Source organism: Pteronotus mesoamericanus, unplaced genomic scaffold (assembly GCF_021234165.1).
Source record: "Pteronotus mesoamericanus isolate MK-2021 breed Mesoamerican mustached bat unplaced genomic scaffold, CSHL_Meso_final contig_101, whole genome shotgun sequence".
Lineage (NCBI taxonomy): Eukaryota > Metazoa > Chordata > Mammalia > Chiroptera > Mormoopidae > Pteronotus > Pteronotus mesoamericanus.
In genome coordinates this window covers 16,453,206-16,480,905 of record NW_026555001.1, presented here as the reverse complement: position 1 = coordinate 16,480,905, position 27,700 = coordinate 16,453,206, and the positions used below count along the sequence as shown (strand labels likewise).

Here is a 27,700-nt window from a genome sequence, read left to right as displayed (position 1 = left end):
TCAAGGAGAAACATATAGCCTGAAGAGGCCCATATCCATTATAGAAACTGAATCTGTATCTTTAAGCCTGCCAAAACGTAAAGCTTCGCATTCAGAGGGCTGTGCTGGCAAATTCTAGACAGTTGAAGAAGGAAATAATTGCATTCTACACTAATTCTAACAGGAAATAAAAAAAAGGAAAAAAACAGTTCCCAATTCTTTTAAGAGGCCAGCATTATTTTTTTAACCAAAAACACACAAACATTACACTAAAAGAAAACAAGTTGGTATCCCTCATTAATTTAGACACATAAATCTTCAACAAAATGTGAGCAAATCAAACGTTACAGTATATAAAAAGGGTAAAGTGAGCTTTATTTCAGGAATATTAACACTGATTTGACATTTGAAAACCAATCAATATAATTCACCGTATTAACAGACTAAAAGAGAAAAGCCATTTGATCACCTGAATAGATGCGGATGACAAAATTCAACATCCATTCCTGATACTTTCTGGAGACTAGAGGAAAAAAGGAACTGCCTCAGTCTGATAAAGAACATCTTAAAAAATATTAAGCTAATATCATGCTTAATGATGAAAGACTAAGTGCTTTTCCCCAAAGATCAAGAACAAGTCAAGGATGACTGTTCTCCCCAATAGTCAACATCACACTGGAGAACCCAGCTGGTGCGAGAAAGCAAGAAGAAAGAAAAAAAAAAAGCGTACAGATTGAAAATTGAAAAATAAAACTAGGTCTACTCCAGACAATATGACATTTTATATACAAAAACCCAAAGAGCCTACAAAAAAAAAAGTACAGACCCTACCAAAAAAACACTACAAGGGATGTTAGCAATGTTGCAGAATACAAGGTCAACAAAAAAATTCAATTTTATTTCTACAAAATAGCAAAAGATAATAAGAAATACAAGAGCACCAAAAATGTCAAAAACATCAATAAAATTAAAAATTTTTTTTAATTTACTGATTCTAGAGAGCGAGAGGAAGGGAGAAATAGAGACAATTTGTTGCTCCACCCATCCCCGCATTCATTGGTTGGTTGCATGTGTCCCAACCAGGGATCAAACCCGCAATCCTGAAGCATCGGAACACTCCAACCTACTGAACTACACGGCCAGGGCAATAAAAAAAAAAAAAAAAAAAAAAAATCCAAACGAAACATATGTTCAAGATCAATAAAATGAAAACTACAAAATACTGAGTAAGGAAATCAAAGAGGATGTAAATAGATATGCCATGTTCATGAAATGAAAGGTGATAGTGGTAAACTGTCAGCTCTCCTTAAACTGACCAGAACCCTGTGGTGATTCAATGCAACCCCAAATTCACAATAGAATTTTTTGTGGAAATCAACAAGATGATTCTTTGTATATCCTTAGAGTTGTAAACCCATATGAAGCTCAGTGAGGTACGAGAGCACACTAAAGACACAACGCACATGTCCAAATCCCACCCTATTCTTGGTACTTTTTAAAAGTCCTTTGTGTTATTTTAATATGCACCCAGAGCTGAGAGCTACAAGCATAAAACTTTGAATGTAATACTAAGACTTTAGCTTCTATTTTACAGGTAATGATAGATCAAAGGATGTGATAAAAGATTAAAGAGAATTAATCTGTGTTTGTATAACTCTTTCTGGCTCCAAATCTCACATTCTTCCTTCAGAGCTACTCCTTGCTGAAGAGAAGATACCGGCGTCATCTATGCAAACAGACAGGAGGGTGTGGAAGGCCCCGCACGCTGGCAGGAGAGCCAGGTCCAGTTTTCTACCCTGTTCTTGAAGAAAAATTGAACCCACAGTATCCATGAGTAAACACCATACAACAGGTCTTAATGGGTACTGTAACATCTTTATTTCTAAAAACTATTATAATAGTTAGCACTTAACACTTTTTCTTAATTTTCAAAATGCTTTAGAAACTAGTATTCACAACATTTTCCATTCCTTATTCAAAATATTCTTTAACTCAATTCTGTTGCAAATAATAGTCCCAGATTCAGAAAGTCTTACATTCTTATATAGAATAATAGATAACACTTCTCATTCAACCTGGATCAGCATTCAGGTTGAATCAGTATCTTTGTCCACTAATTAGGGTTATTACCAGTCTCAAAGGCTGGTCTCAGATCAAGTATTCTGTCAATGCATTAACAAAATAATGCTTTAACTGCTGAACTAATAATTACCTGTAATGTATGGTCCCTTAATTCATCATCTCTCATATCTACTTTCCAACCATTTTTCTTATTCACAACAGAGACACAGCAATCTCCACATATAATCCCCCTCCCAACAAACCATAGCTCTTCTCTCTGCCTATATGTTCTCTGGGGTGTGCAAATGTATGTGAGCTTAACATCACACCCTTTATTGAGGGTGAGGGGACATATGTCTAAATGTCAACGTGTAACTCAATAGGAAAAAGGGACTTCGTAAAGAAGGTGGAAGGTGTTTTAAGTATGGGGTAAGGAGAGGTATCTGAGATTAAGGATCGTAGTAAATGTGAGGGGGATAAATTGGCAGAAAGGAGAGATTTGGGAATGATGTGTAGTGAGCCCTTACAGTTAAGAACCTGTTTAAAACTACGCATCTGCGCATCCCGAGAATGAGCAGCAGGCTCAGGTCTTCATGATGAACAAATCTTCCCCACTTACAGTGCCTACCATCAGTTACAGCTTTAGGTTCAGTTTCAACTAGCAAAAGGTTTATTCGCCTTTCTAAAGAAAATATGAATATATACAAATTAATAAATAGTATATTTAACGATACTGAGGAGCACTTACTAAAAGATACTTATATAAAAATCTAAGTATAACTTAATATAAAGAATCATCCCAATAAAATTATTGAAGGTGTATTCTCACAATTCTTACTTCCTCAAATCATGTTTCTTTTTACATCTTTCACTCCAAAAAGAAAAACACTGAGCTCCCTCCTTTCAGCTTACTTGCTCTCAGCATTTACGCCTCTGTTCTGATCCGTAGGTCACTTCACACCTAACTACAACTTCCTACAAGTGGCCCCAAACAAAGCAGAGCGAAAGGGTCCCTTTTGCTTTTCTAATGTTTCATTAGAGCTCCTGCCTTCTTCCTCTGCAATTAGAGGCAACAGAGGAAAAACTAGTCACTGAGCAATCTAATACCTTACGATTATGTCCTTTACCTTACTCTTTTTTCTCGGAAAAAAAAAATCATTCTTGAGCCTTCCCACCAGATATTTGAATTTAATCCACATAACATTGGTCAAGTTACACTTTAAAGTGAAGAGTTAGCTGCCCCTGGCCATGGTGTATACGACATAACCTGACCCAAGTCCATGTTTTCAGTAACTCCAAGGTCAAGCCCAGGTTCGTACCAGAATCAGTTCTCTTCAAACAAGACCTGGGAAAGATCTGGCTTCATCACAGAAGCATGACTCACTCAAAATCTGCCTGTCATAGCCGCGGAGTTGACTAGAAGGTCAATATTTAAGCTGTAACACAATGAACAGTGAAGATTAACCCCCACATAAAGATACTAAAATGAAAGGATAAACAGGTGATATTTGTTGAGGATGACAGGAGAGAGGGAACTTGTTATTTTAACCCCACCCAAACAGAATCTCTCTGAGGAGCACTCTCTCTCAATAAAGAGAGGGACGATTTTCTTTCTCAGACATCACTGCATGATTCATTTCCATAGACCTATCATTTTACAGTCTGACAATAAACCATGCACATGACTTCTAAAAGAGTCCTTATTATCCAAAACTGAGAAAACACTGTGACTGCCGCTGGGCCAAGCTAAGCAGACAGTGAGTCACCCTGAATAAACATGGGTGTTTGAACAGGCAGGTAGGGACCTTCAGAAGCCTCTGCAATCCCCACCTGTACACTTTGGATGGGAATCGCTTGTTGCAGTTGTGCAAAGTCTCAAATTCTGCCTATATTTTTCATATCTAATTCCTCTAATCTGGGCAATGTTTATAGCTTTGCACTATCTAATAAGAGCTTGCTATTCAAATGAATTATTTTGCAAACAAGATGATAGGGAACATTTTTTACTTAAGAAAACAAGCTGTTTCTACATCTTTACCAAACAACTGTGGATGCTGCCAACTATAAATTGGTACTTCTTGCTTGAAAATACACTTCTACTTTAGAAACTCTATTACCAGTCCAATTATCACATGGAGCTAAAAGTAATAAAAGCATTTCTCTTTGATTTTTGAACTCATATTTTTCCAATTAATCTTAATTTACAAAACTTCACAGTGAATGGATTATGCAATAATCAACTACAAATCTAAGAATCCACTTGGCAAATATCAAACTGCTTAATCAAGTAAAATCAATGAACAATCTTATTCAATTTTATCATAATCAGAATGCCTGATAATTTTTTTTATTTTTTGCCTACTGATTTTCATTTCAGCTTTACAAATTTTTATTAAGAATCCAGTGCTGCATTTACTGGGAAATAAAAAAAAAAAAAAGGTAGAACCTCTGCTCTCAAGGACTTTCAATCTTATTTGTACACTTAGAAAGCAGTTCAGAGCATTTTATAATTGAAAGTCATAATAATGATACAGACTGTAAGTCATCAAAGGGACGAAAAGGGGGTTGGTGATGATGCTCAGGAAGCTGCAGAGGAGGGAAAAACTTGAGCGCAGGGGGTGGAGGAGCATAGAGGGCAGACAGTGAACCAGCCTAACCACATGGAGGGAAAAGGAACATGTCATATTGGAAAAACTGAAAAGCACCTCAAGTAGCTTAATTAGCGCTTGGTGGGAGCAGAGAATTATGAATTGATACTGTTAGATCTAACTGAGGAGTATGAATTTCATGCAAAAACCACAGGGCCTCTGCAGGTTTCTGGGTTGGGAAGATACATGATGAAAGCAGAGTCTTAATCAGATTAATTTGAAGGTGAGTACTGAATGGACTGGAGAAGCCTGTTAATACCTGTCTCCTCGCTTTTAGAAAAAAACGAAGGCAAGGAAAAAGCAATACAGTTAGAAAAAGTATTCCCTTTGCCTTTTCTTTAAAAATAAAATAAAATAAAAAGGAAACAATAAGGCCAAAATAATAAGCAAGTAAATTTTATCTTCTGATGCTAATAGCTAAAGGTCGATTACACCCCTCACAGGTCCCATGGGGCCCCGGCATCAGGGAGACTCCTCTTGGAGAATTAGCACAAATGCACAGCAGCTTCTCTTGAGAGAAAAGGAAAGCTAGGAAATCCCTAGTAAGTGATGGGAAGAGTAATAGGTGAATTTCACGTTCATTCATTTCTGCTCCCTGAATAATCCTGCCACCAAGCACTTCGCCTGGGGCTCGGTGACCTGGCGGTGTCACCTCACACATCACAGTATGGCATCCACATGACAATGGCATCCAGCGGGGCTGGGACTCAGTGCAGGCAGGTGGGCTCCACTCCTCCCTTCCACTAGAGCAGCTGTTTTTCTCCATTTTGCACTAGATTTCCCCTTAGAATTTCACCTTTTTAAAACACTCAAAATCCTGACTCATTTCCTTCTCCACCATTGCCTGGAAATTTCCTGAAAGAACTATAATCCCATCCTTGTAAGTCAGATCCTTATAAAAATGTCCTGCTACTGAGGGCACCAGATTCCTCCCGTTCAGCGCCAGCGGTCTCCTATTTTTATCTGGCTGACTTTCCCATGTCATCTTGAATCAACCTAAGAACAAGTAGGGATATTAATAAATACTGTACATAAACACATGTCAATGCAAGATCAAGCCTGCAGAGAATTTTTGTGCGTTTATGTGAGCCAAACTTACGACAATTGTCAGGAAGCAAAAGCTCAATGGATTGAGAAACGGTCTGGAAACTGGCAGTTCTGCACCTTACTTTATACACTCCAGTCAGAAGAGGAGGCATAAGCGGGTTACGTGACATCCACTGGTGATAGATTAGGGAGGTAGGAGGAACCACTGGGATCGGATAAAAAGTAAAATGAAAGACATGTCTTTTACACAGGTGGGTACAGAATAGTTAACAGTCAACAATTAACAATGCAAATGAGGGGATTTGTGGTCTCTCCCATGAGGAGCCTGTGCTTTGAGGGATACAGAAACTTGACATTCTAAAGGTGTGCTATTGTGGATACAAAAAGACAACACACAGGCTCAGTTAAAGTACAGACTGACCTTTGTTAGGGAAAAACACCTGCCTAGGACATGACTACTCACCATGAGCTGCTTTAAGTAGAAAGTTTTAGTTTCAGACCATACCATGTGGTTACTTTAGGTCTCTTGAGTCTGAAAGCTGCCACACAGCGCCCCGCCCCCCACACTCCCCCCACCCGGTCAGGTTTCGCATGTGGCCTTTTTTCTTCTGCACAGAAAATATTTGTGCCTCCCAGGAAATTTTAGTTTTGTTTAAAAATCACTAATCAGTAAGACAGTAACCTAATATTATCTTTTTTCAGCAATGTCCATTCTATAATATGCTAGTTGGGCATATTCAGAATTTAAAATGAACTGTTTTTGCTTTTTTTATATTGTTTTGTTTTTAGCATTCAGCATAAAGAGGGAACAAGGGAAAATCTTAAATACACCCAAATTAAGCTGCTAAAATAAGATTTTAAAATAGGTCATAGTCATTTTTCCAAACTATACAGGAATTTTTCATATAAATCCATCATAAATTAGATATATAAAAGTCTTTACCCTAAAGGAACCTTTAGCTTTCTCTGAATATGTCCCAGGTACCTCTGTACCTTCTGCTCCTAACTTTGGTTTCCCCATTCTCCCCTTTGCTATCTCTCCATTCTTCTTCGCTTCTATAGCCATAGTATTTACCTTGCTTGATATAATCATGGATTCAAAGTTTATAAACTCTGCTTTATCATTTCAGTAAGATGACTTTTTTTCTGACTTTAAAAATATTGTTTCTTGGATTAATTTGTGTTGTGCAATCTGAACTGCTTTACTCAGTGAGTCAGTGCCATGATAAGGTGCTGCTTGCTCATCACAGAACAACGGTTACTGTAACAGGGTACAGGGCCAGGGTCCCCTGAAAATAGCAGAGCACATCCCTCACAACCCTCGATTAGGGGAAGGGGGAAGTGATGAGACAGTGTTTAAGGTAATTTGCATAAAAAGGCCAAGTTAATAGCCATACCTTTCCTGAAGAAAAGAGGACCACTGCCCAGGGCAAAAGGTGCAGTGACTTTAAGAGCAGATAGTGGTTCCTGACGGGGCCAGCGGGGGCCATGCCCACCCGAGATGCTCCCCGTGTCACTGGGAACTCTTGCCCTGACTATGGATGGCAGCCGAACGAAAATAAAAGATACGAAGGAACTGGCAAAAATGGCGACGCTAACACATCGTAGGAGGAACCAGATATGAGGTCAGGCAGGAAGTTCCTAGCTGAGCTTTTAAATGAGGATAGGCTGAAGGGCTATCGAAGAGAGTCCATCACAAAGAAAAGAAGTCAGGAGTGAGCGAGAGAGACACAGGGGTGTACCACAAGGTCTGGAGGGGGAGAAGGCAAGACTAGAGGAGACCATGACAGAGCTGATGGAGCTGCAGGGACCTGCCTAACCACACCCAGATTTGTGGGAGATGCTTGGAACTGAACCATGACCAGGGGTGCTGAACCGTGACCGGGGATGCTGAGCTGCAAACTTCTGCTTCTCTGAAGCATGTACGGAGAAGTCGCTCTCCTGGGACACGTGCCTCCCTGGGTCCCACCATGACCAGCGTCATCCAGCATACGTTTTCCTGAACCACTATACAGAGGCTGAGAACAGCACACCCCAGATCCTAAAGGAGAGAGCAGCTGTGAGAGGGTGGCGACTCTGAGACCCACAAGGGCACCTTCCAGAGAGGGTGGCGATCTGCCTGTGCAACTGGCTTAAGAACAGACAAGGATATGGGGAACTTCTGGGCAAGGTTTTGGCTTGTAGCCTGGTGGGAAGCAAGGGAATTGCTAGTTCTTGCGAGAGAGGGTGCTCTCAGCCCCATCAAGGTTGGAACCCTGTTAACAAAAACCTGGTTCCTTCAACACAAATTGTTGGATAGCTTCACTATCTAAATTGCTAAAAAATGGCATCAGGATTTTGGGAGTTATGTCTCATGCCACACTTGTTTTAAAAATTCAAATTTCCTTAAATAATTTTCTTTTATGTGAATAAAATATCTAATTTATAACATAAAAATGTTGTAAATTTAGTGAGTGCCCATGTTGTAACTTGGCTTTGACACTTGTATGGTTTTACCATTAATTCACAGAATCCTCAATATTATAAAGTTCAACTAGTAGCAAATATATGAACAAAAAAATAGGCCTACAGAGAGAAAAAAATGAAGCAGAGAGAATTAACTCTTCCAGATCAGATGGCTGGTAAAAATAGCAGAGATCAGAAATCTTAACTCTTGGTTCCTGGAATACAACTGTAACCTTTGTGTTTTTATCATTTATGATTTCTTTTTTGTTTTTTGTAAAACCAACTTAATTCACCATAAATACAAATAGAGCAACTCACTTCTGTTTTAATTCAGAGTATATTTAAACAGTTTTCTTCTATTATTGTAAGGTTATAAGACAAAGTTCTGCATTGAAAAGAATTACAATAAGACCCTGAACATAAATAAAGGCAAGATACCATATAGTTCAGGGGTATTTGTTGTACATAATAAAGTTAGCTTTAAAAGTCAAACAGAGCCCTAGCCGGGTAGCTCAGCTGGTTGGAACCTCATCCTGGACACCAAAAGTTTGTGGGTTCAATTCCCAGTCAGGGCACAAACCTAAGTTACAGGTTCAAATCCCCAGTTGGGGCATGTACAGAAGGTAACAGATTGATGTTTCTTTCTTATACTGATCTCTCTCTCTTTCTCTCACTAAAATCAATAAAAACATATCCTCAGTGAGGATTAAAAATAAAAAGAAATAAAATCAAATAGAAACCCTCATGCACAAATTCATAACATGCCTCTTTCACTGAATGGGCAACTATACTTTTACCAAACACTATGTCTCAAGTGTATGATTCTCCAAAACATTCTAGAGCTTAATATGTGACATGCTGCAGGACAGTACGTCACTAACTATGATTCTAAATTGACAGCCCTTAGCAAGGAAGTATGGAAGAATGATGATTAAGGGACAAACATTCTGAAAATTAAGTAAGCACGTAAGGTACTAGCCTGTCGTATGCAGCAATCATAAAGTTGAGGAGGAGGCTGATGGACTGGTCCACGCTGATCTGGTGAGTGGAAGGAAGGCGCTTGTTCAGCTGGTAGTAAATGGACGAGATGACAGTTTCGAGGCGGGACACACTGATCTCAGTGCTGTGGTCCAGTGTATTAAGGCCATTGTCTCGGAAGGCTTCAATCATGTTCCAGATATCAACGAGATGGACTAAAACACAAAGAAAACAAACTGTCAACAAGTTAAAAGATTTTAATTAATCAAAAAGACATACAACTTTACATTTATTTACATTTAATAGATTAGTGAAGGGTGGCAGAATATGCCACCCCAATATGCCACTTTGGCATAAGGATTCCTTTGAGTTAAAGACACTTGAAAATCAGCAGGTGCCAAAAACTGTGCTCTGACCCTCACCTTTTCTTACTGACAGCAGGAAATAAAATTCCCATGTGAAAGATGCCTTTCCTGTTCCAGGGGAAAGCAACATTCTAATCACCAGAGACACCAAACCAAGGCCAAGAAGAGTCTGTACAGACTTGTTAAAATAACTCTTATCTTTCTTTAGTCTCCCCATATATTTTTTAGTTACTCTTCCAAAACTGCTACACTTTGTTCGACCTAGTGTATAAGCACTTAAGTCCAGTTACCCTTTTGGTCTTCAATTTCTTATGGGGTCTCCAGTGTACATGTAAAAGTCTGTGTTTTTCTCCTGCTAATCTCTCTCATATCAATTTAATTCTAAGGCCTGACCAGAAACCCTAAGAGAGTAAAGTACTGCCTCCTCTACAGCTGCCTCAAAAATATATAATGCAAAATTCAACCGTACGTCAAAGAGACAAATTCACTATTAACACACCTTTCTTAGTAAATGAGAGAGCAAACTTACACAAAAAATAAGTACAGAGAGAAAATTAAACTTTACAACCAACAAAAAGAGGCATAATGGACATCGTATGAACTACTGCCTCCAATGATTAGAAAATAATGCTTTATTTTCAAGAACCCAAAGAGTATGTATAGAAATTAACATTATCTAAGTCATAAAGCTAATGTGAACAAATTTCAAAGGATTAAAACCCTACAAATCATGCTCTCTGAACAAAATGAAATTAAATTTAAAATCATTATAAAAAAGATAACTTTTTAAATGAACTTTATATTTAGAAATGAAGACACATACTAAGGAACTTCCTCTAATTAAAGTTACCTACAAAAAAATTAATCAAACATATTACTTGATAGAAAATGCTGAAAGCCTTTCCTCTGATATTGGGAACGAGACAAGAAGTGCCTGCTATCATCATTTCAACTGTACTTCAGGTCCTAATAATATAATTATGCAATAATTATTGGTATCAATATTGAAAATGAAGAAATATAACTGTCATTCAGAAATGAGTAAATTATACACATAGAAAATCATAACAATCCTATGGATAAATTACCAAATTTAATATTTGAGTCTAGAATGATTGCTAAACATAGATCAACATAAAAGTCGCTGTATTTCTATGTATCATAACAGTGAAATTTTAAAACTATTATAAGTCATTAAAGACTTAGAAATAAATCCAATGAAGAATGTGCAACATCTGCAAAAAAAATTTATAATTGACAGAACGACTTAAATAAATGGAAGAATATACCATGTCACAAGAGGAAATCTCAATATTGGAGATATGGGAAATACATCAATTCTCCCAATTTGATCTACAGGTTCAGTACAGTCCCAACAAAATCCCACAGTGCTGTACATTAAAAGGATGAATTTTGCTATGTGTTAATTATACTTATAAAAAGAGAAGAAGGAAAACATCCCAGGAAAGTGTTTTGTTTGTTCTCAGTAGAAATTGACAAGCAGGGTCTAAACTATATATGAAAATAAATGTCAAGAAAAAGGCCAAGAATGCCCCAATCTTAAAGAGAGACACAGAGCAAAGTAGGAAGACCTGCTCTACCTGATATCAAGACTTATTATAAAGTTGTAACAGTGGTTATTGGTACAAGGACAAACAGACCAATGGAACATGAGAGTCCAAAAGCAGGTCTTCTCATATATAGACACTGCTATAAATATTCTTGTACATTTTTCCAAAGAATATGAAGAAAAGATTGTTTACTAGTGAAGAAAAATATGGTCTTTGAATACACAGTATAGGGAAAACAGAACACACATACAGAAACAACTGAAGTTTGACCCCTACGTATACTGTATACCCACAAAAATTTTTTCATGTGGATCAAGAATCATATGTGACAAACTAAAACTTCTAGAACAATGTATCTTTTACTTTACTTTACTAATGCCACTAACCTGGTTCAGACTCTCAGCACTCCATATACAGACTACCATTTCCAAGAGTAATTACAGGAAGAATTATAAAAATAGTAGGTTCTTTAGAGCAGTGGTTTTCAAAGTTTTTGACCACAACCCACAAAATTATATTTAAATCATCTCTCTCTCTCATACACACAGACACATCTTTAGATATAGTAAAAAACAAGTTTCACAAAGTACTTTTTAGATTTACCACATAAGCTGCGTTCTGATTTTTATTTTTCTTTCTTTTCTCTATTACTTGCTTTAAATTCTGTCTAGGGCCACCAAAACGATTTCATAAACCATTAATGGGTCACAACCCATAATTTGAAAAACTGCTTTGAAACACAAGAAAATAAACATGACTTCAGTTTAGGATGGAATGGTAAACTCCTTAAAGAGAATTTTAAGCTAGGATTTTTTTAGTAAGACTTAAAGTAGGGTAGAAGTATTTAGCTGTATAAGTGACTTGTCCAAGGCACGTGTTTATAATAAATGGCAAAACAAGGACTAAAACGAAGGTTCTTCCCTAAAGCAAATGTTCTTTCCATTATATAAAACAGTTTTTCATTAATACACACACACACACACACACGAGAAGAGTACAATAATTCTGTCATAAGTTAGTTCACCTTCATGGAAATTAAGGAAGATTTTTATGCATATTATGTGAATATGTTCACATTTACTTTATTACTTATTTTATAAGTAGTGATTATGGTAGCAACTGCTTATAGAAAAGGCTAATTCATGTTATATTAAGTTTAATCAAGAAAGTTAATTCCTATTACACCTTTATCAAAATATTAATGTTTTTCTTTTCCTCCAGAAGCTGATAAATTGCACTAATTCTGCAGCAAACTGTTCATTAAAAAGTGACAAGGAGAAATTCATTCTCCCATTTAAAGGAGAACATAAATAATACACCAGCCTCAAAACTAGTTACATATTGAGTTGATTAAATACTTTGAGGGACTCAGAGTAAAGTGCCAAGTTCTTTCCATTACAAGGCTTATATTTTGATAAGTACTTAAGACAAAAATAATTCAATTAAAATTACAACATGACTAAAAGATATTAAAGTCTTCTACATTATTGAGAGCTCTATCCAGCTACCACAGAAATGACTTACGGTTGCATCGTTTTTGTACAAATCGTAATTTGCATGCTGTTCTGTAAGTTGATAGTCGTATGACATCAAAATTCTGAGCACCTGAAAACAGGGCAAATAAAACATGTTCAATTGGATTTACTGTTTAATTTCTACATACTGGGAAGAGACTCTATTCCGCTGTGTTGGCACAGTGCACACATAATTTCTCACCTAAGCCTTCTTCTGATAAAACCAAAGGCGGGAGGAAGGGGTAGGGCACACTCCCGCATGCCCCCCCACGCCAGCCACGGTGCCGGTCGTCGCACCTACGTTACCTTGTTTGCTGGCCTGAGAAAGCTCTGAGGGGAGGAATACTCGGGTTCTGCATGAGCTAACTGTCTGTATTAGGAAGGGGAATGAAGTGGCAGAGCAGGGAAGGCTGGAGCCTAGGCTCAGAGATGTCAGTTCCAGCCCCAGCCTGACCGCCAACCCCAGAACATGACCGTGGCCGCGTCATGTGCCTCTTCTCAGCCTCAGTGTCCTCTGTAAAATGAGGGAACTGGACCAGCTGATCTCTGAGGCCCCCTTCCAGATCTGTGGCAGCCTATATTTTTCCAAAAAAAGAAAAAAAAAAAAAGGCCGTAATGGAATTTCCAGACCAGTACTTTATGTGTTTCCAGTACATTGTCCCTCCCCATCAAGAACTAAAGATTATTTCCCTCTGCTTGCATCTGAGCAGGTTCCTGTGGCTGCCTTGATGAACAGAATGGGGCAGAAGTGACACTGCCTGACTCAGGAAGACAGGTGACGGAAGGAGGTCAGCCTGCCCCTGCTCTCACTCTCTCGGACGCTCACCCTCGGCACCCAAACTGGCCTGCACCCTGAGAAAGGACCTCAGGGGCCGTCCCGGGCCGGGCTCCTGCCTCCCTCCCAGCTTCAGCTGAGCAGCACCGATTTTACAACAGTCAGATGCTTTCCAAAGGTTTCACAATCCCTGGCTCAGACCAGCAACCCCATTTCAGGAAGAGGAATCTGAGGTCCAGCAAGTGAGTCAAGGTCGCACAGACAAGTAGTCACAGAGCAAAACAATCCTTCAAGTACGGGGGACCACCCCATGCCTCTCAGCTGTCCTTTTTCCTTTGTTCAGCTTTGTACAATAACGTAAAGTTTAAACAGATTTCAAACTGTAAAGTAATACACCGAAGTACACCTTCATGCTGTTAATTTCCCCCTGCTCTAAGTGTTGTCCTCACAGTCTTCTCTACCTCCGAATTTGCACCTGGTTTAAGGCAACTTAAATGACATAGTAACTATGTATCAGCACCTACAAGCTCACGGTAACAAGGGACTTATAGCAAGAGGTCTAAACTGACTGGCATGCCTTGATCTGACAGATGTTCCAGGTGACATTCCTGCCTTACTACTTATGACCTCACTTAGGAAAGTAGTTCAAGGCAGTTCAATTAAAATAATATGCTCTGGCTTGGGATCCTACAACTCCATGGGTCTTTAACTCTCATTCTTCCCATTCTAAAGCCTGTAACTTAAAACTTCTGTGACTTCATCAGAAGAAGAAAAAAAGCACTCCCACATGTATAAACAAGGACTCCAGAAGCACTGAAGACTCACGCATTTCTATGAACAGCTGCCTCTTCTCTGCCATGGTCTTCCGCTTATTCCCACTTTCCTCAATCATCCTAGAAACAAAGAAAGATGCAATAAATCACTGTATAATTTGACAACTCAACCAAGTGCTTATCATTCTATTGTGAAGAGAGAGGTACAGGAAACCAAGTTGTATATGCACATACTAAGAGGGTATCCGTAAAATAAAGTGGAAGTCTGATACCAAAAAAGATAAACCCTTGCTCCTCTACTTGATAACTTCTAAAATAGTAAAAGACAATACTTAAATGAGCTCATACATGCCTCTTATGCTGAAAATATAGGCTATGTCTTATTTCTAACTTTGATTATTTTCTCTGCAGAGTCCTAGATTAGTTGAGACAGTTTCCCATATCCCTACTGTTTTACATAAATAAGTATGTCACTAAATATAATTTAGAAAATAATTATAATGAAAGACTATAATAAAGAATAGAAGAATAATGAGCTTATACATAAAACATATAAATAAAATCTATTTTTATATTTAAAAAATAGGTATCCATCCTCACAACTCCTAAGAGTAACTTCTTATCACATGGTAATAGTAGTTCACATTGACAGACTTAGGCTCCGCCCACGACTCTGTCAGAACTCTCCGTGCATTAGCACTTCTAACCCTCCCATCAACGCTGGGTGCTGCTATTATTATTATACTGTCCTCATTTTATAGATTAGGAAACAGATGCCTAGAAAAGTGCACTAACTTGCTCAAGGGCACACACCTCAAAGGTGATAGCGTAGAATCTCAACCCTTTAATTAAATTTCTCACATAATTATTGTTTTTAGATGCACATTTTCAAAAATCTAGGCCTAACGGGCTAGAACACAAACAGCCCATTGCTTGGACCCTACTACTACAAAATTTGTGACAAGTTTAGCTGAACTTTGCTTTATTCTCTGAAGAAAACTATCTAGACAAACCGCAGACGCCAAATAATCTCCCTATGCAGATTACACCGTCATAAATCATTCTCAAATATGTTAGAATCGCAAAGTAAGTAAATGATGACCACACAAATTACATATCCATTAAAGCAAGGTGCTGGGCAAAAGTTTAGTTATAACTATTTCCTAAAGAAAATTTAAAATGTAAATATATTCCTTAATATTCTGCAGTTAATATTTTGATAATTAAGACTGGTCCTTTCCTAGATCATTGAAATGTTACTAAAAAGGATGCAACACACATGACAGTTACTTAACAATTTCCCAAGAGGAAAAAATTTTAAATAGAAAGAAAGCCAAAGAAAAAGCAACCAGCAACAGCAAAAAATTAATGAAATCCAGGTCCTGAGAAAAAACAGGAATTGGTACCAGTAACCTGTAGTTACAAAGAAAAAATATTCAAAAGCTTGCTCCCTCCTCCCCAATCTTGGTCTCCCACTAAATAATACAATTTTTAAATGCTACACACATATTAAAACAGATTAACACAGAGAACATGAACCCCAATGTTCATAGCAGTGCAATTTACAATAGCCTAGCCAAGTGCTAGAAACAGCCTACGTGCCCATCAGTAAATGAGTGGATCAAAAAACTGTGGTACATTTACGCAATGGAATACTATGCAGCAGAAAGAAAGAAGGAGCTCCTACCCTTTGCGACGGCATGGATGGAACTGGAGAGCATTATGTTAAGTGCAAAGTGAAATAAGCCAGGCAGTGAAAGACAAAGACCATATGACATCGCCTATAAGAGGAATCTAATCAACAAAACAAGCAAGCAAAATATCACCAGAGACATGGAAATAAAGAACAAACTGACAGTAACCAGAGGGAAGAGGGGAGGGAAATGATGGGGCAAAGAAGGAAAAGGGTCATCCAGGAACATGTAGAAAGGACCCACGGACAGAGGCCATGGGGAGGAGGTTTGAGGGTAAGAGGCGGGGGCGGGGCAGGGAGGGGGAGGTAACGGGGGAAAACGAGGACAAGTGTAATCGAACAGTAAAAGAACAGACTATCATAATATTCTTTATATCTCATTTGTTATGTCCTTTTTTTACTTTTGCTCTTTCTTTACACCCCTTTTTTCTCAAAGTAGGGTCTAAGACTCCCTGAAGATCCCTAAATTCTTCATGACAACTTTTAAAATTCTGTCTTTATTTCCAGTTTAATTATGAAAAAATTAATACGAACATATTGAGGGTCACCTAGATGACCACCAAACCACAAGCACCAGTTTGCCACTCACAGCACACATGCCACACGTGGGACACTGTGACATTGGGAGCAAGAGACCACCGAAGGCGAGGCAGATAAACTAGAGGAACTACACAGCCCTGGGTAGTTCCTCTACACAGCCCAGTGGTGGCAAAAACTGCCACCACTTTTGCAAATAAAGTTTTACAGGGACACAGCCACACCTATTCATTTATGTATCATCTATGGTGCTTTCATGCTACAGTGGAGAGCTGGGTAGCTGCAACAGAGAGCACCAGCCTGCAAAGTCTAAAATAGTTACTATCTGGTTCTTTAGGAAAAAGTATGCCAACCCAACCTGAAGCCAATAGTAAATAACACGGCATTACTACACATGGCTGGCTGCTATTAGATAAACTCGTCCCATGTGGGCTTGAGTTCCAGTTCCATTACTGGAAGTTTACCCTTGAGGAAGTGCTTTACTCTGAAATGGCATGAATGTTTATACTTTATTAACCAGCCATGTAACAAATATTTATCAAGCAGCTCTTACATGGCAGTCACATCTAGCTGTACTGGAAATATCGCAGTGAATAAAAGAGACAGTCCCCACCATCACGTAGCTTTGTCTGATAGGATTAAATGCAGTAATTCGTTTGGACAGAGACTGGCCTAAGGTAAGCAAAGGACAAATGGTGCCTGCTATTCTTATTATTACAATTTATTATTATTATTTTACTGCTACTACTATTATTGCTATTACTACTACTACAACACAGGTAGTTTATAAATCTAGTGGAGAGACTCTGATTTATAATGGAGAGACGTTATTTAATATATTGCCCTCTAAGAAAGTCCTTGGGATTTTCAAATTAATAAAGCACAAAGTAAACATTTTAGAAATTTAATGACCTAGCCCTGGCCAGGCAGCTCAGTTGGACAGACCATCGTCTCCACATGCCAAAGTTGTGGGTTCAATACTCATTCAGGGCACATACAAGAATCAACCAATGAATTCATAAATAAGTGGAAAAGCAAATCGATGCTTCTCCTTTTCTCCCCCCCTTCTCTCTCTCTAAAAATCAATCAATAAAAAAAATTTTAAGAAATTTAATAATCTAAACTGATGAAATGATGGTATCCTCATGTCACGCAGTTTATTACAAACCTAAATTGAATACATGAAAACATGTATCAGAACGTTCTGAGATAACAAAAGAAAAGGTCATCATGAGCCAATAAGAAATCTGTTTTTCAATTGGGTTTTCATTTTGTTATTGTTATTTAAACTACCTAATTTTTTAAAAACTTCAAGTGCAGTTGCAATATACTTACAATTAACTAATACAAATTCAACTACATGTGAGAGAAAGAAAATTATTTAAATGACAGGCAATTCCACACCAGGACCACCTGTCCCAAGAGGGTGTGAGAAAGAAAGTGAACAACAGCTTCCTAGGTTTCAGTTCTCTCTCACAGAGTAAGTACCCCCTTTTCTTTCTATCTTTTCTTCTTTTTTTCAAAAACATAATTTGACTAAGAAAAAGTAGCCAATTCCAACATGAAGGAAAAAACTAGCTATGCTAGACTTCGAACCACTTGTATATGTTTGTCTCCACTCTGGTATCGCTCCTGAGAAAATTTCAAAAGGAATTTCTACCTATGTCAGATTTCCCAGGTGCTCACTGATTTCAGAAACTAACTCCCAAGTAAATTAGACTCAGGTATATGAGAGATAAGCAAGGTACACTCAACTTCAAAGATTTGATACTAACGTTTCAGAAACAATGTTTCTAATGTTTCAGTTGCTTCAAGAAATCATTCATGTAACCACTTTCTTAAAAGTTTGGAAAATTGTTCATACTATAGAAAAATCCTCAAAATTGAGACCTACAGGATAAGGCTAGTCATAACTGGTTTTTTTAAAAATAATTATGAAATATAAACAACATGCTGACCTGCATATGATATCAGCAAAATTAAAACACTGGATTCAAATGGCAGTAACAATTATTTAACCATGATATATGTATATGAATAAAGATTAGAAATTTGAAAATGAAGATATATTTGTAAGGTGTGTTTTTCTCCCTGAAATTTTATTTTGTTACTATGTTGCTTGACAGTTTTTAGAGAGTTGAATGTGTTTGGTGTTTGTACTTAAGAGTTTTGAAATATCTATATATGTTTCCTTGGAGATAATGGAGAAATATGCTCTTATAGACTATCAGTGAATACATATGTACTGACACAAGTACTTTGAATGGCAATTTGGCAGTATATACCAAAATTTTAAATGTATACTAATTGTGGCCTAGTAAATATGTTTATCTGTCTAAAAGGAAAAGGGAAGCAAGAAGAGGAAAGGGAAGAATAAGGAGGAACAAAGGAAGGAGAGAGAAGGAGGAAGGAAAAAAAAACAGTGTAACAGTGCTTAAATAACTTATGGTACAGCCATATAATGAGATGGTATAGCCCACAGGTGTTAAAAAGAACAAGACAAGTACGTGCAACTTACGTAAGTCAAAAGGCAAGGAAGGAGCCCTGACCAGTGTGGCTCAGGTGGCTGTGTACCATTCCTCAAAGTGAAAGGTTGCCAGTTCGATTCCCGGTCAGGCCAAAGACCTGGACTGAAGGTTCAGTCCCTGGTTTGGGTGCTTGGGAAAAGCAACTGATGCCTCTATCTCACACCGATGTTTCTCTCCCTCTCTTTCTCCCTCCCTTTCCCCTCCCTAAAAATAAATAAATAAATAAATAATTTTTTTTAAGAAGCAAGTAAGGAAACAGTATTACAATGTAGTAGATGTTGTTCGTGCCCCGCCCCGATACCCATACCTGGCCACTCACTTCTCGCAGATGTACTCTTCTCTGGAGAATGACCTTCGGTTGAATGAACGCTCCCTAAGCAATGCCTGGGAAATAATTTACCTCCAAAAAGGACCAACAAGCAATTGCAGCTGGTGACTTGCACACAAGGTAAAAGGCCCAGGCTCATAAGCTCTGGATCCTGGAAAAATGGAATGAGCACACACCAACCTTCCTTCCCCACAAAGCACAACTATAAGCCTGCACAGAATGTATGCTGCAGCTATCTTGAGCTCTGTGAAAAGTAAATATCAGCAGGTGGATCAAGGAAAAACACAGAATTCAAAGTACCACTGAACAGATGGTGAGTTTACCATTTTTTCCTCTTGTGTGACCCAGCTTGACCTCAACCCAGTGCAAACCCCCGAAGATTACACTGTGGTATAAACATAGAGAAATCCCCAGACACTCTAGTTCCAGCTCAAAGGAAAGAAGAACTAAAGCCCAGAGAGAATGAGAGACATTTCCCAGGTCTTTTCCCCCCTTCCCCTTTCGTTTCCTTTCTCCCACCCTACCCAGCAGGCACTCCTGCGGCGGAGGTCGTGACAGTGGCCGCAACAGCCGCAGGCCCGGGAAGCTGCAGGAGTCCAGCGCGAAGGAAACAAACCCTCCTCTCTGCTCCGTTAGCTGCAGCTCCAAGAAGGGCCTCACCAATATGGTTCTTCCTCGCTCTCCCTCTCCTCTGCTACTGCGGTACAACTGCAGAGGTGGGCAGTTTCTGGCCAAAAGACAGAAAAGGGGAGTCCAGAGCCGTCAGAAAGTACCGGGGTGCTAACGGAGCAGAAGCCCGGGGGAGCAACCCCGTCTAACTATGTATGGAATACTGGGATCTTCTCCGACCCGCGAAGCCAGGGCTCTGACCTTAACTGGCGTACCAACAACTCTGGAAGCTAAGCTTACAGAACGACCTCTCCCCAGGTCCCAGGCCACTGGGAGGCACATACCTGACACAGAGGACAACTACACTGACATTAGAGCCACAGCCCGTAGCAGGTAGAAAGTTGTAGACTGAACCTAAGTGGGTCAAGTGCCCGCTAAAACAAAAACAGCAACATCACTCACAAGATTTTTAAAGAAGGCCCAAAGTCTTATAACATAATGCTCAAAATGTCCAGAAAACAATATAAAATTATTTGGTAAACAAAGAACCATGAAAATCTTAACTCACGAGGGAAAGACAATCAACAGGTGCAAACGACAAGACGACACAGATGCTGGAGTAACCTGACAGGCTTAGAGCGGCTATCGGAAAAACACTCCAATAAGCAATCACCCACCTCTTGAAACGAAAGTTGAAACACTAAGTGTCAGCACAGAAACAAATGATATAAAGAAGAACCAAATAAAAACGTTAGAATTGAAATACGCAAGAACTAAGGGGGCAAATTCGCTGCACGGACACGGCGGAAGAATGGAGGTGGCGAGGGAGGGGGCAGTGCGCCTGGAGGGATCACACGGGAGCCATCCCATCTGCACGGCACAGAAAAGATTTCAGACGGGACAAGCAGTGAGCCTCGGAGACCTGGCAGACAAAGGCAAAAGGTCCAACGTCCATCGCACTATCGAACCCCAGGAGAAAGGAGGGTGGTGACCGGGCTCTACAAACAACACGCGAGGGCATAAGGGTGGAAAACTTACCACGTCTGGTGAAAGACATATGCCTACAAGTTAAAGAAAGTGAGCGAACCCCAAACAACTTAAAGCTTAAAAAAAAGTCTAAATGGACACCTCATAATCAAATTGCTAAAAAGACAAAGGAAAACTATTAAAACCAGCCAGAATGAAAGAACACATTACGCAGGGCAGGGATCAACAACTTTTTTTAAAGGACCAAAGAATAAATATTTTAGGTTTGCAGGTCCTACGGTCTCTGTCACAACTACTCAACTCTGCCATTGTAGCATAAAAACAGCCACAGATAATATGTAGACAAATGGGTGTGGCACTTTTCAAATTTATTCAGAAAATAAACAGGCAGTCAGCCCACACGCCATAGTTTGCAGCTCCTGTGAGTGGATTTCTCATCAAAAACTATGGATGTCAAAAAGCAGTGGAATATCATTTTTAAAGTGCTGAAAGGCTGTCAGCCCAGAACCCTATACTGACTGAGAAAATATCTCCTTCAGAAATTAAAGAAAGCTGAGAGAATTTGTAACCAGCACACACGCTCTAAAGGAACTGCTAAAGGAGGTTCTTCAGAAAGAAGGGAAATGATTCTATAAGGAAACCTGAAACATCACAAATGAAGGAACAGCAACAGGAAAGATGTGAGAAGATGTAATATCAAGAAATGCAATTGGTATCAAAAACACAAAAGAACGTCTTTCAATTCACTTTAAAAGGCCAGTAATATCCTGATACCAAAACCAGACAAAGACAGTACAAAAACAAATAATATCCTTTATGGATACAGACACAAAAGTCCTCAAAGACAAAATCCTCAAGGAAATATTATAAATTGAATTTAGACATATTTAAAAAAACAGAAAAGACTGGGTTTTATCAAAGGGATGCAAGGCAATTCAGCATTTGATAATTAATCAGTCTAATCCAACATAGTAACAATCTAAAGAAAAAAACACATGATCATATCGGATGCATAAAGAGCATTTGACAAGAACACAACGTCCATTCATGATGACAAACTCTCAGCAAACTGGAAATAAAAACTTTCTCCACCTGATAAAGGGCATCTACAAAAATACCTACAGCTAATGCCACACCCAGCGGTGAAAGGCTGAATGCTTCCCCCTACAACTGAGAACAAGGCAAGGGCGTCCACTCCCACCGCTTCTGATCGACATCACGTGGGATGCCTCAGCCAGTGACCTAAGATGAGAAAAGAATAAAAGGCAAACACGGGAAAGGAAGAAAGAAAACTATCTCTGTTTGCAGACAACAGGATTATCTTTGTAAAAAACCCAAAAGAATATACAAAAGAGCTGCTAGAATTAAAAAAATAGATTTAATAATGTTGCAAGACACATATTCAAAACACAAAATTCAACCACAGTTCTATATATTAGCATTGCACAACTGGAAACTGAATATTTTCAAAATAGCACTTACAATACTGTTAACAAAAATAAGATACTTAGGTATGCACTAACACAGTATGTATAGAACCTGTATACTAAAACATGAATGAAAATTTTAAAGACCTAAACAGAAACATGATCTAATCAGATAATCTAATCAAAATCCTAACTGAGGTCAAGGTGGAGGCATAAGTAAACATGGCTCATCTCCTTGTGCAACCACAGCAAAATTACAACTAAAACATAAAACAACCGTCACTCAGAACCACCAGAAAATCAAGCTCTATGGAAGTCTGACAACTAAGGAATTAAAGAAACCACTTCTGTCCAGACAGGTAGGAAGGATGGAGGGGCAGAGATGTAGAACCAGCTGGTCCCAAACTCACATGTAGTGGATATAAAACAAGGGGATATCGCAGGAGTGAGGGATCTCACCCCCACAACAGGCCACCCAGCCTAGGGTTCCAGTGCCAGGAAGGTAAGTCCTCATAACTTCTGCTTGAAAAATCACTGGGGGTTAAGGCGGCAGAACTGCGGGATCCTCAGGCCTCGCCTCTTAAAAGGGCTTCCCACTGCACACAGACTTACAGGGACTCACTCCCTCTGGGCTCCAGACCCAGGGCAGCAGCTTGAAGAGCACCAGTGGCATAGAGGGAGGAAGTGAAGAGGCTGGCACCAGGGTGAGAACTGGGGGACAGCCTCCCGCCAGAGAGAACTGCAGACCGCAGGGGGTCTGGGGGAATGGGGGGTGGGTGTGCAGGGATTAAGAAGTACGAATTGGTAGGTACAGAATAGACACAAGGATGCTAAGAGCAAGTGTAGGAAATCAAGTTGCCAAAAACTCATATGCAAGACCCATGGACCTAAACAAAGGAGAGGAGATCACTGGAGGGGGTGGGGGCTGCTGGGTGGAAAGGGGCAAAGGAAAAAATTGGGACAACTGTAATATGATAATCAATAAAAATAAATAAAAAATCTAGCTGAATTTTTTGGTAAATGTAGACAATTCTAAATTTTATATGGATGGGCAAAAGGAATAGAATAGCTAAGACAATTTTGAAGAATAATCTTGGAGGATGATATGACTCAATTTTAAGAACTGCAATAAAGCTACAGTAATCAAGACAGCATGGTATTGGCAATGGGACAGGCACTCAAATCAATAAAACAGAACACAGTCCAGAAACAGAGCCAAACGAATATTGCCATTTGATATTTTTTTTAAGATGTAAAAGGGAGTCAATGAAGAAAAGATGGTGGTGTGTTGGAAAAACTGGTTATGCATACATCAAAAAGAAAAACCATTACTGAATCTTTTTCGTACAACTGAAACTAATGTTATATCTCAACTATACTTTAATTTAAAAAATGAACTGTGTCTATACCTCATGCCATATACAAAAATTAATTCAAAATGGAAGACATGTAAATATTAAAGTATAAAACTCTTAGAAGAAAACATAGAAAATCTTCATGATCTGGCACATCACATAAAAAGAACAAGCCATAAAAGAAAAAAATCGATAAATTGACCATTACCAAAATTAAATACTTTTGTTCTATGAAAGAAACCAATCAGAAATGAAAAGACAGCCCTGGCTCCTGTAGCTCAGTGGGTTGGGTGTCACCCTGCAGACCAAAAGGTTGCCGATTTGATTCCTGGTCAGGACACAGGCCTGGCATGCGGGCCAGGGACCCAGACGAGGGCATGTGAGAGGCAACCAGTCAATGTTTCTCTCACACATGGATGTTTTTCCCCCTCTCTTTCTCCCTCTCTTTCCCTCTCTCCAAAAATAAATTTTAAAAATCTTTTTTTTAAAAAAAAGAGAGAAATTACAAACTGGGGAAAAAAAGATTTGCAAATCACATATCTGACTGGAACTTGCATCCAGAAATATGTATATATATTATTTTTATTGTGTTTTTTTTTTACATTACCTTTTAGTCCCCTTGTACCACCCCCTCCCCTCAGCAATCACCACATTGTTGTCCAGTCCATGGCCACGAGTCCTTTTTCTTTAGGGGAAAAAATATATATATATAAATATACACATATCTTACATTATATATATATATATATATATATATATATATATATATATATATATATATAAATCCTCATAACCAAACACACAGAAGGAAAGCTTGTTACTCAACAGTAGCCACAATATTGACAGTATTTGTTGACTCAGCCGGTGAAACAGGCCCCTTTGATACACTGACACTATTCAAGTGCCTGTATTGTTACTTTGATGCAAAACTGATCAGCTTGCATTTGCCAGCACCTGCTTGTCTTGCCTGAGGGCTTCTGGACAATGAAGACGGCTCTGGCACCTGCAGAGAAGTCTAGAAGTACCACGGAATTAACCACCCTGGGAGCAGCCTTCCCACTGATAGAAGTAATCATATAAACACTCCACCTCCTTTATCCATCAGAGGGATAACTCAAGCAATGCTGTCCACTAGCTCCCTGAATTCCCCACTGGAATTAATTTTTAAAAATATTTTTTCTTTCATTGATTCTAGAGAGAGGGGAAGGGAAGGAGAAAGGGGGAGAGAAACGTATATATGAGAGAGAAACATCGATCCATTGCCACCTACACATGCCCCAACGAGGGACCAAAGCCACAACCCAGGCATGTGCCCTGACCGGGCATTGGACGCGACCTTTCAGTTTGAGAGATGATGCCCAACCAACCAAGCCACGCCAGCCAGGGCCCACTGGAATTAATTTTGCTGACCCACAGTGCTTAATAAGAAACCCTTTATTAACTACTTTCTCTTCTGTTTCATTTCTCTATTCATCTACTGTTATTTCCTAAGATCATTAAAAAAATACTCTTATTTGAATCCTTACATCCAGGTCTGCTTCTAGAAGAACCCAAAATAAGACAGATTTGATCCTGTAAAACAGAGCTTCAAGGCAGGCTCTGTAAGTAGCTCGTTCGCCATCCAGATGACAGAGACCCCAGTGCGGCAGTGCCTGTCTCGGCGAGGGCCCTGGGGTGCTGTCGCAGAGGTGGCACCAAGACTCTCCGTGTGGGGAAGGTGGGAAGGGAGACAGGTAGAAGATGACTGGCTTATGCAACAGCTTTAACGTTTGAGAAAATTTTAAAGACAAAGTGGTTGCATTCTCGTTAAGTAATACTGATGCACAGAAGAAAGTAAACGCCAGGGCTTAAATCAGCCAAATACCAACTCAGAGCGTGGTACGGCGGGCAGGGGGCTTCCCAATGGCGGCATTTTAAGGAACTCTCAGCTCCTACAACGTGAGGGCAGATGATGCTAAAAATCAGGCCCAATTTCTGATTATGAAAGCAGGCAAATTACAAAGACGACTGAATTCGCAGTACAGCCAAGATTCTCCTGAACCCTCTGGGCATAAGGAGTGAGGGGCTCCCCAGCTCTTGATACAAGAGTCTCCTGTACCTCAAGGCCTCCAGGGACACTGACCCTCGTCAGGCCTGTCCCTGCCTCCCTTGCCGCCTCTGGGCTAATACCGAGGGTCAAGTCTTGGTATCATCGGAATAGGGAGGCACTGTCCCTGCGTTGGAGGGAAAGGGGTGATTGACCAAAACAGCTGCTGGAGCTGATGGTATGCACTAGCAGGGACTGGGAGAACATGCCTCGGAATGGATCTTGAAAGTGGTGAACTGGGGCCCAGTGGAAGGTTAGTGAGGGAAATTTGTTGATATGGGGGCACTCTCCCGTAACCCGGCACTTAACATTCCCAAAAGAACACCTGGAAGCAGTCCCAACGTGCTGCTGGACCGGTTCATTTAATCCTGGGCTGCAGAGCAGGGGCGGGCAGGGAGTGGGGAGGGTTGACGCACATAGAAAATGAATTGGAAATGCTGGGGTATTAAGGGAAGAGTATTCCCTAACCTTTACCAGTTCTGTCTCTTCTGGACTAACAACATCTGCTAAAAAAAAAAAAAAAAAAAAAAACAACCCTGAGGAGTTTCTCTGACATCTGAAATCCATTTTGTTCCTTGCATGGAAGACCTAAAACACTAAAATACTATAGATTTATTACTCCCTGGAGCAGTCTTAACCAGTGATTGATGGAACTGGTATACAAGGTTTGTCCAAAAAGTATCCATTCACATAACATGAAAAATAGAGGCATTTATTGAAGAAGATACAAGTAACATTGTACATAGGACAATGACGCCTCAGTCCCCTTCAAAGTAGGCACCTTGGGACGTCACACAGTTCTCCCAATCTCCAGCAGCTGTCCCATGGTATTTTCTTCAGTCTCGTCAATGATCTGAAATCTCTTCCCTTTCAAAGGTGATTTTAGTTTTGGGAAAAGCCAGAAGTCGCAGGGTGCCAAATCTGGGCTGTAGGGGGGCTGCGTCACCTGGGTGGTTTGATGTTTCACTAAAACACTCTGCGTGAGCCACACATGAGCATCATGCACATGATGCATGAGCAGGTGCATTGTCATGATGAAGCTGCCAATCACTAGTTGCCCATAGCTGTGGTCTTCTGGATCATCCATATAGTTTCCATGGAAGAATGTTCAAGCTTAACACAAAATTTGATGCAGATTCGCTGCTCTACTCGCTCATTTTGAATGCAATAGCCACACAGTACACATGCTCACTAAACAGTGTCTACCGCCCCCACTGACTCATAAAATCATCATGCATGCACATTCTAGTCCACTCTCCTTGGCTACCAGGTTACATCAATGTCGCGCAAACCATGCTCATTATATTAACAACAGTTGGCCTTTTTCAGCCAGACCTCGTAATAATACTCCACCTACCTCATCCCCTCAAGGGGGATAACTCTAAGGACAAGTTTTACACTGGCTCCTAGCACTCCCCAATTACCCACAGTGGATAACAAACCCTTTATTTGGTTAATAACATGTCCTTTATTTGCTAACGTCCCTCACCTATCTCATTTCTGGGTCCCCTTCTGGTATTTCCTGGGATGACCTCCAGAACAAAATACTTGCACTCAAATCCTTGTCTTTGAGTCAGCTCCTAGGGGAACTCAAACTAAGACCGTCTTTTCATTTCAACCAAGCTTATACTTCAGATGGCGTAAAATGTATGGGGTACACACAAGCTAAGATGAATGTAAATGATTTCCCTAGGCATTAGTGATTTCCCAGTGCTCTGTGGATACTAAGACATGCATCCCTTGCCATTATAATTTCACCAGCTCCATTCAACAAACATCTAACCCTACTGACATGCCTGATTACACGTCCTCGTCCTCCTGATGGAACCTTGACAGCCAACGCTGACATGGACACAAGCACTCTCTCTACTTCCTTCCACTTGGACTCCTGGCACTTTGCCTTTTCTTGGCCTCACAATCTAGAGACAGCCAAGCCTCCTATCATTCCCTCCACATACTAACTCTGATTTCAAACCCTGCCATTTCCTTCCTCA

General features: G+C 39.6%; 1 protein-coding gene across 1 annotated transcript in view; it reads right to left on the bottom strand.

Annotated features, from left to right (window-relative positions):
* The window catches only part of DTNB (dystrobrevin beta), a 185,753-nt gene that overhangs the window by 140,367 nt on the left and 17,686 nt on the right, over positions 1 to 27,700 (bottom strand). The window contains exons 3-5 of the mRNA XM_054568949.1: positions 14,209 to 14,276; positions 12,619 to 12,699; positions 9,160 to 9,373 (exon numbers count right to left, since the gene is read on the bottom strand). Coding sequence (XP_054424924.1) covers positions 9,160 to 9,373; positions 12,619 to 12,699; positions 14,209 to 14,276 — 363 coding nt within the window. The remainder of the gene's footprint in view (positions 1 to 9,159; positions 9,374 to 12,618; positions 12,700 to 14,208; positions 14,277 to 27,700) is intronic.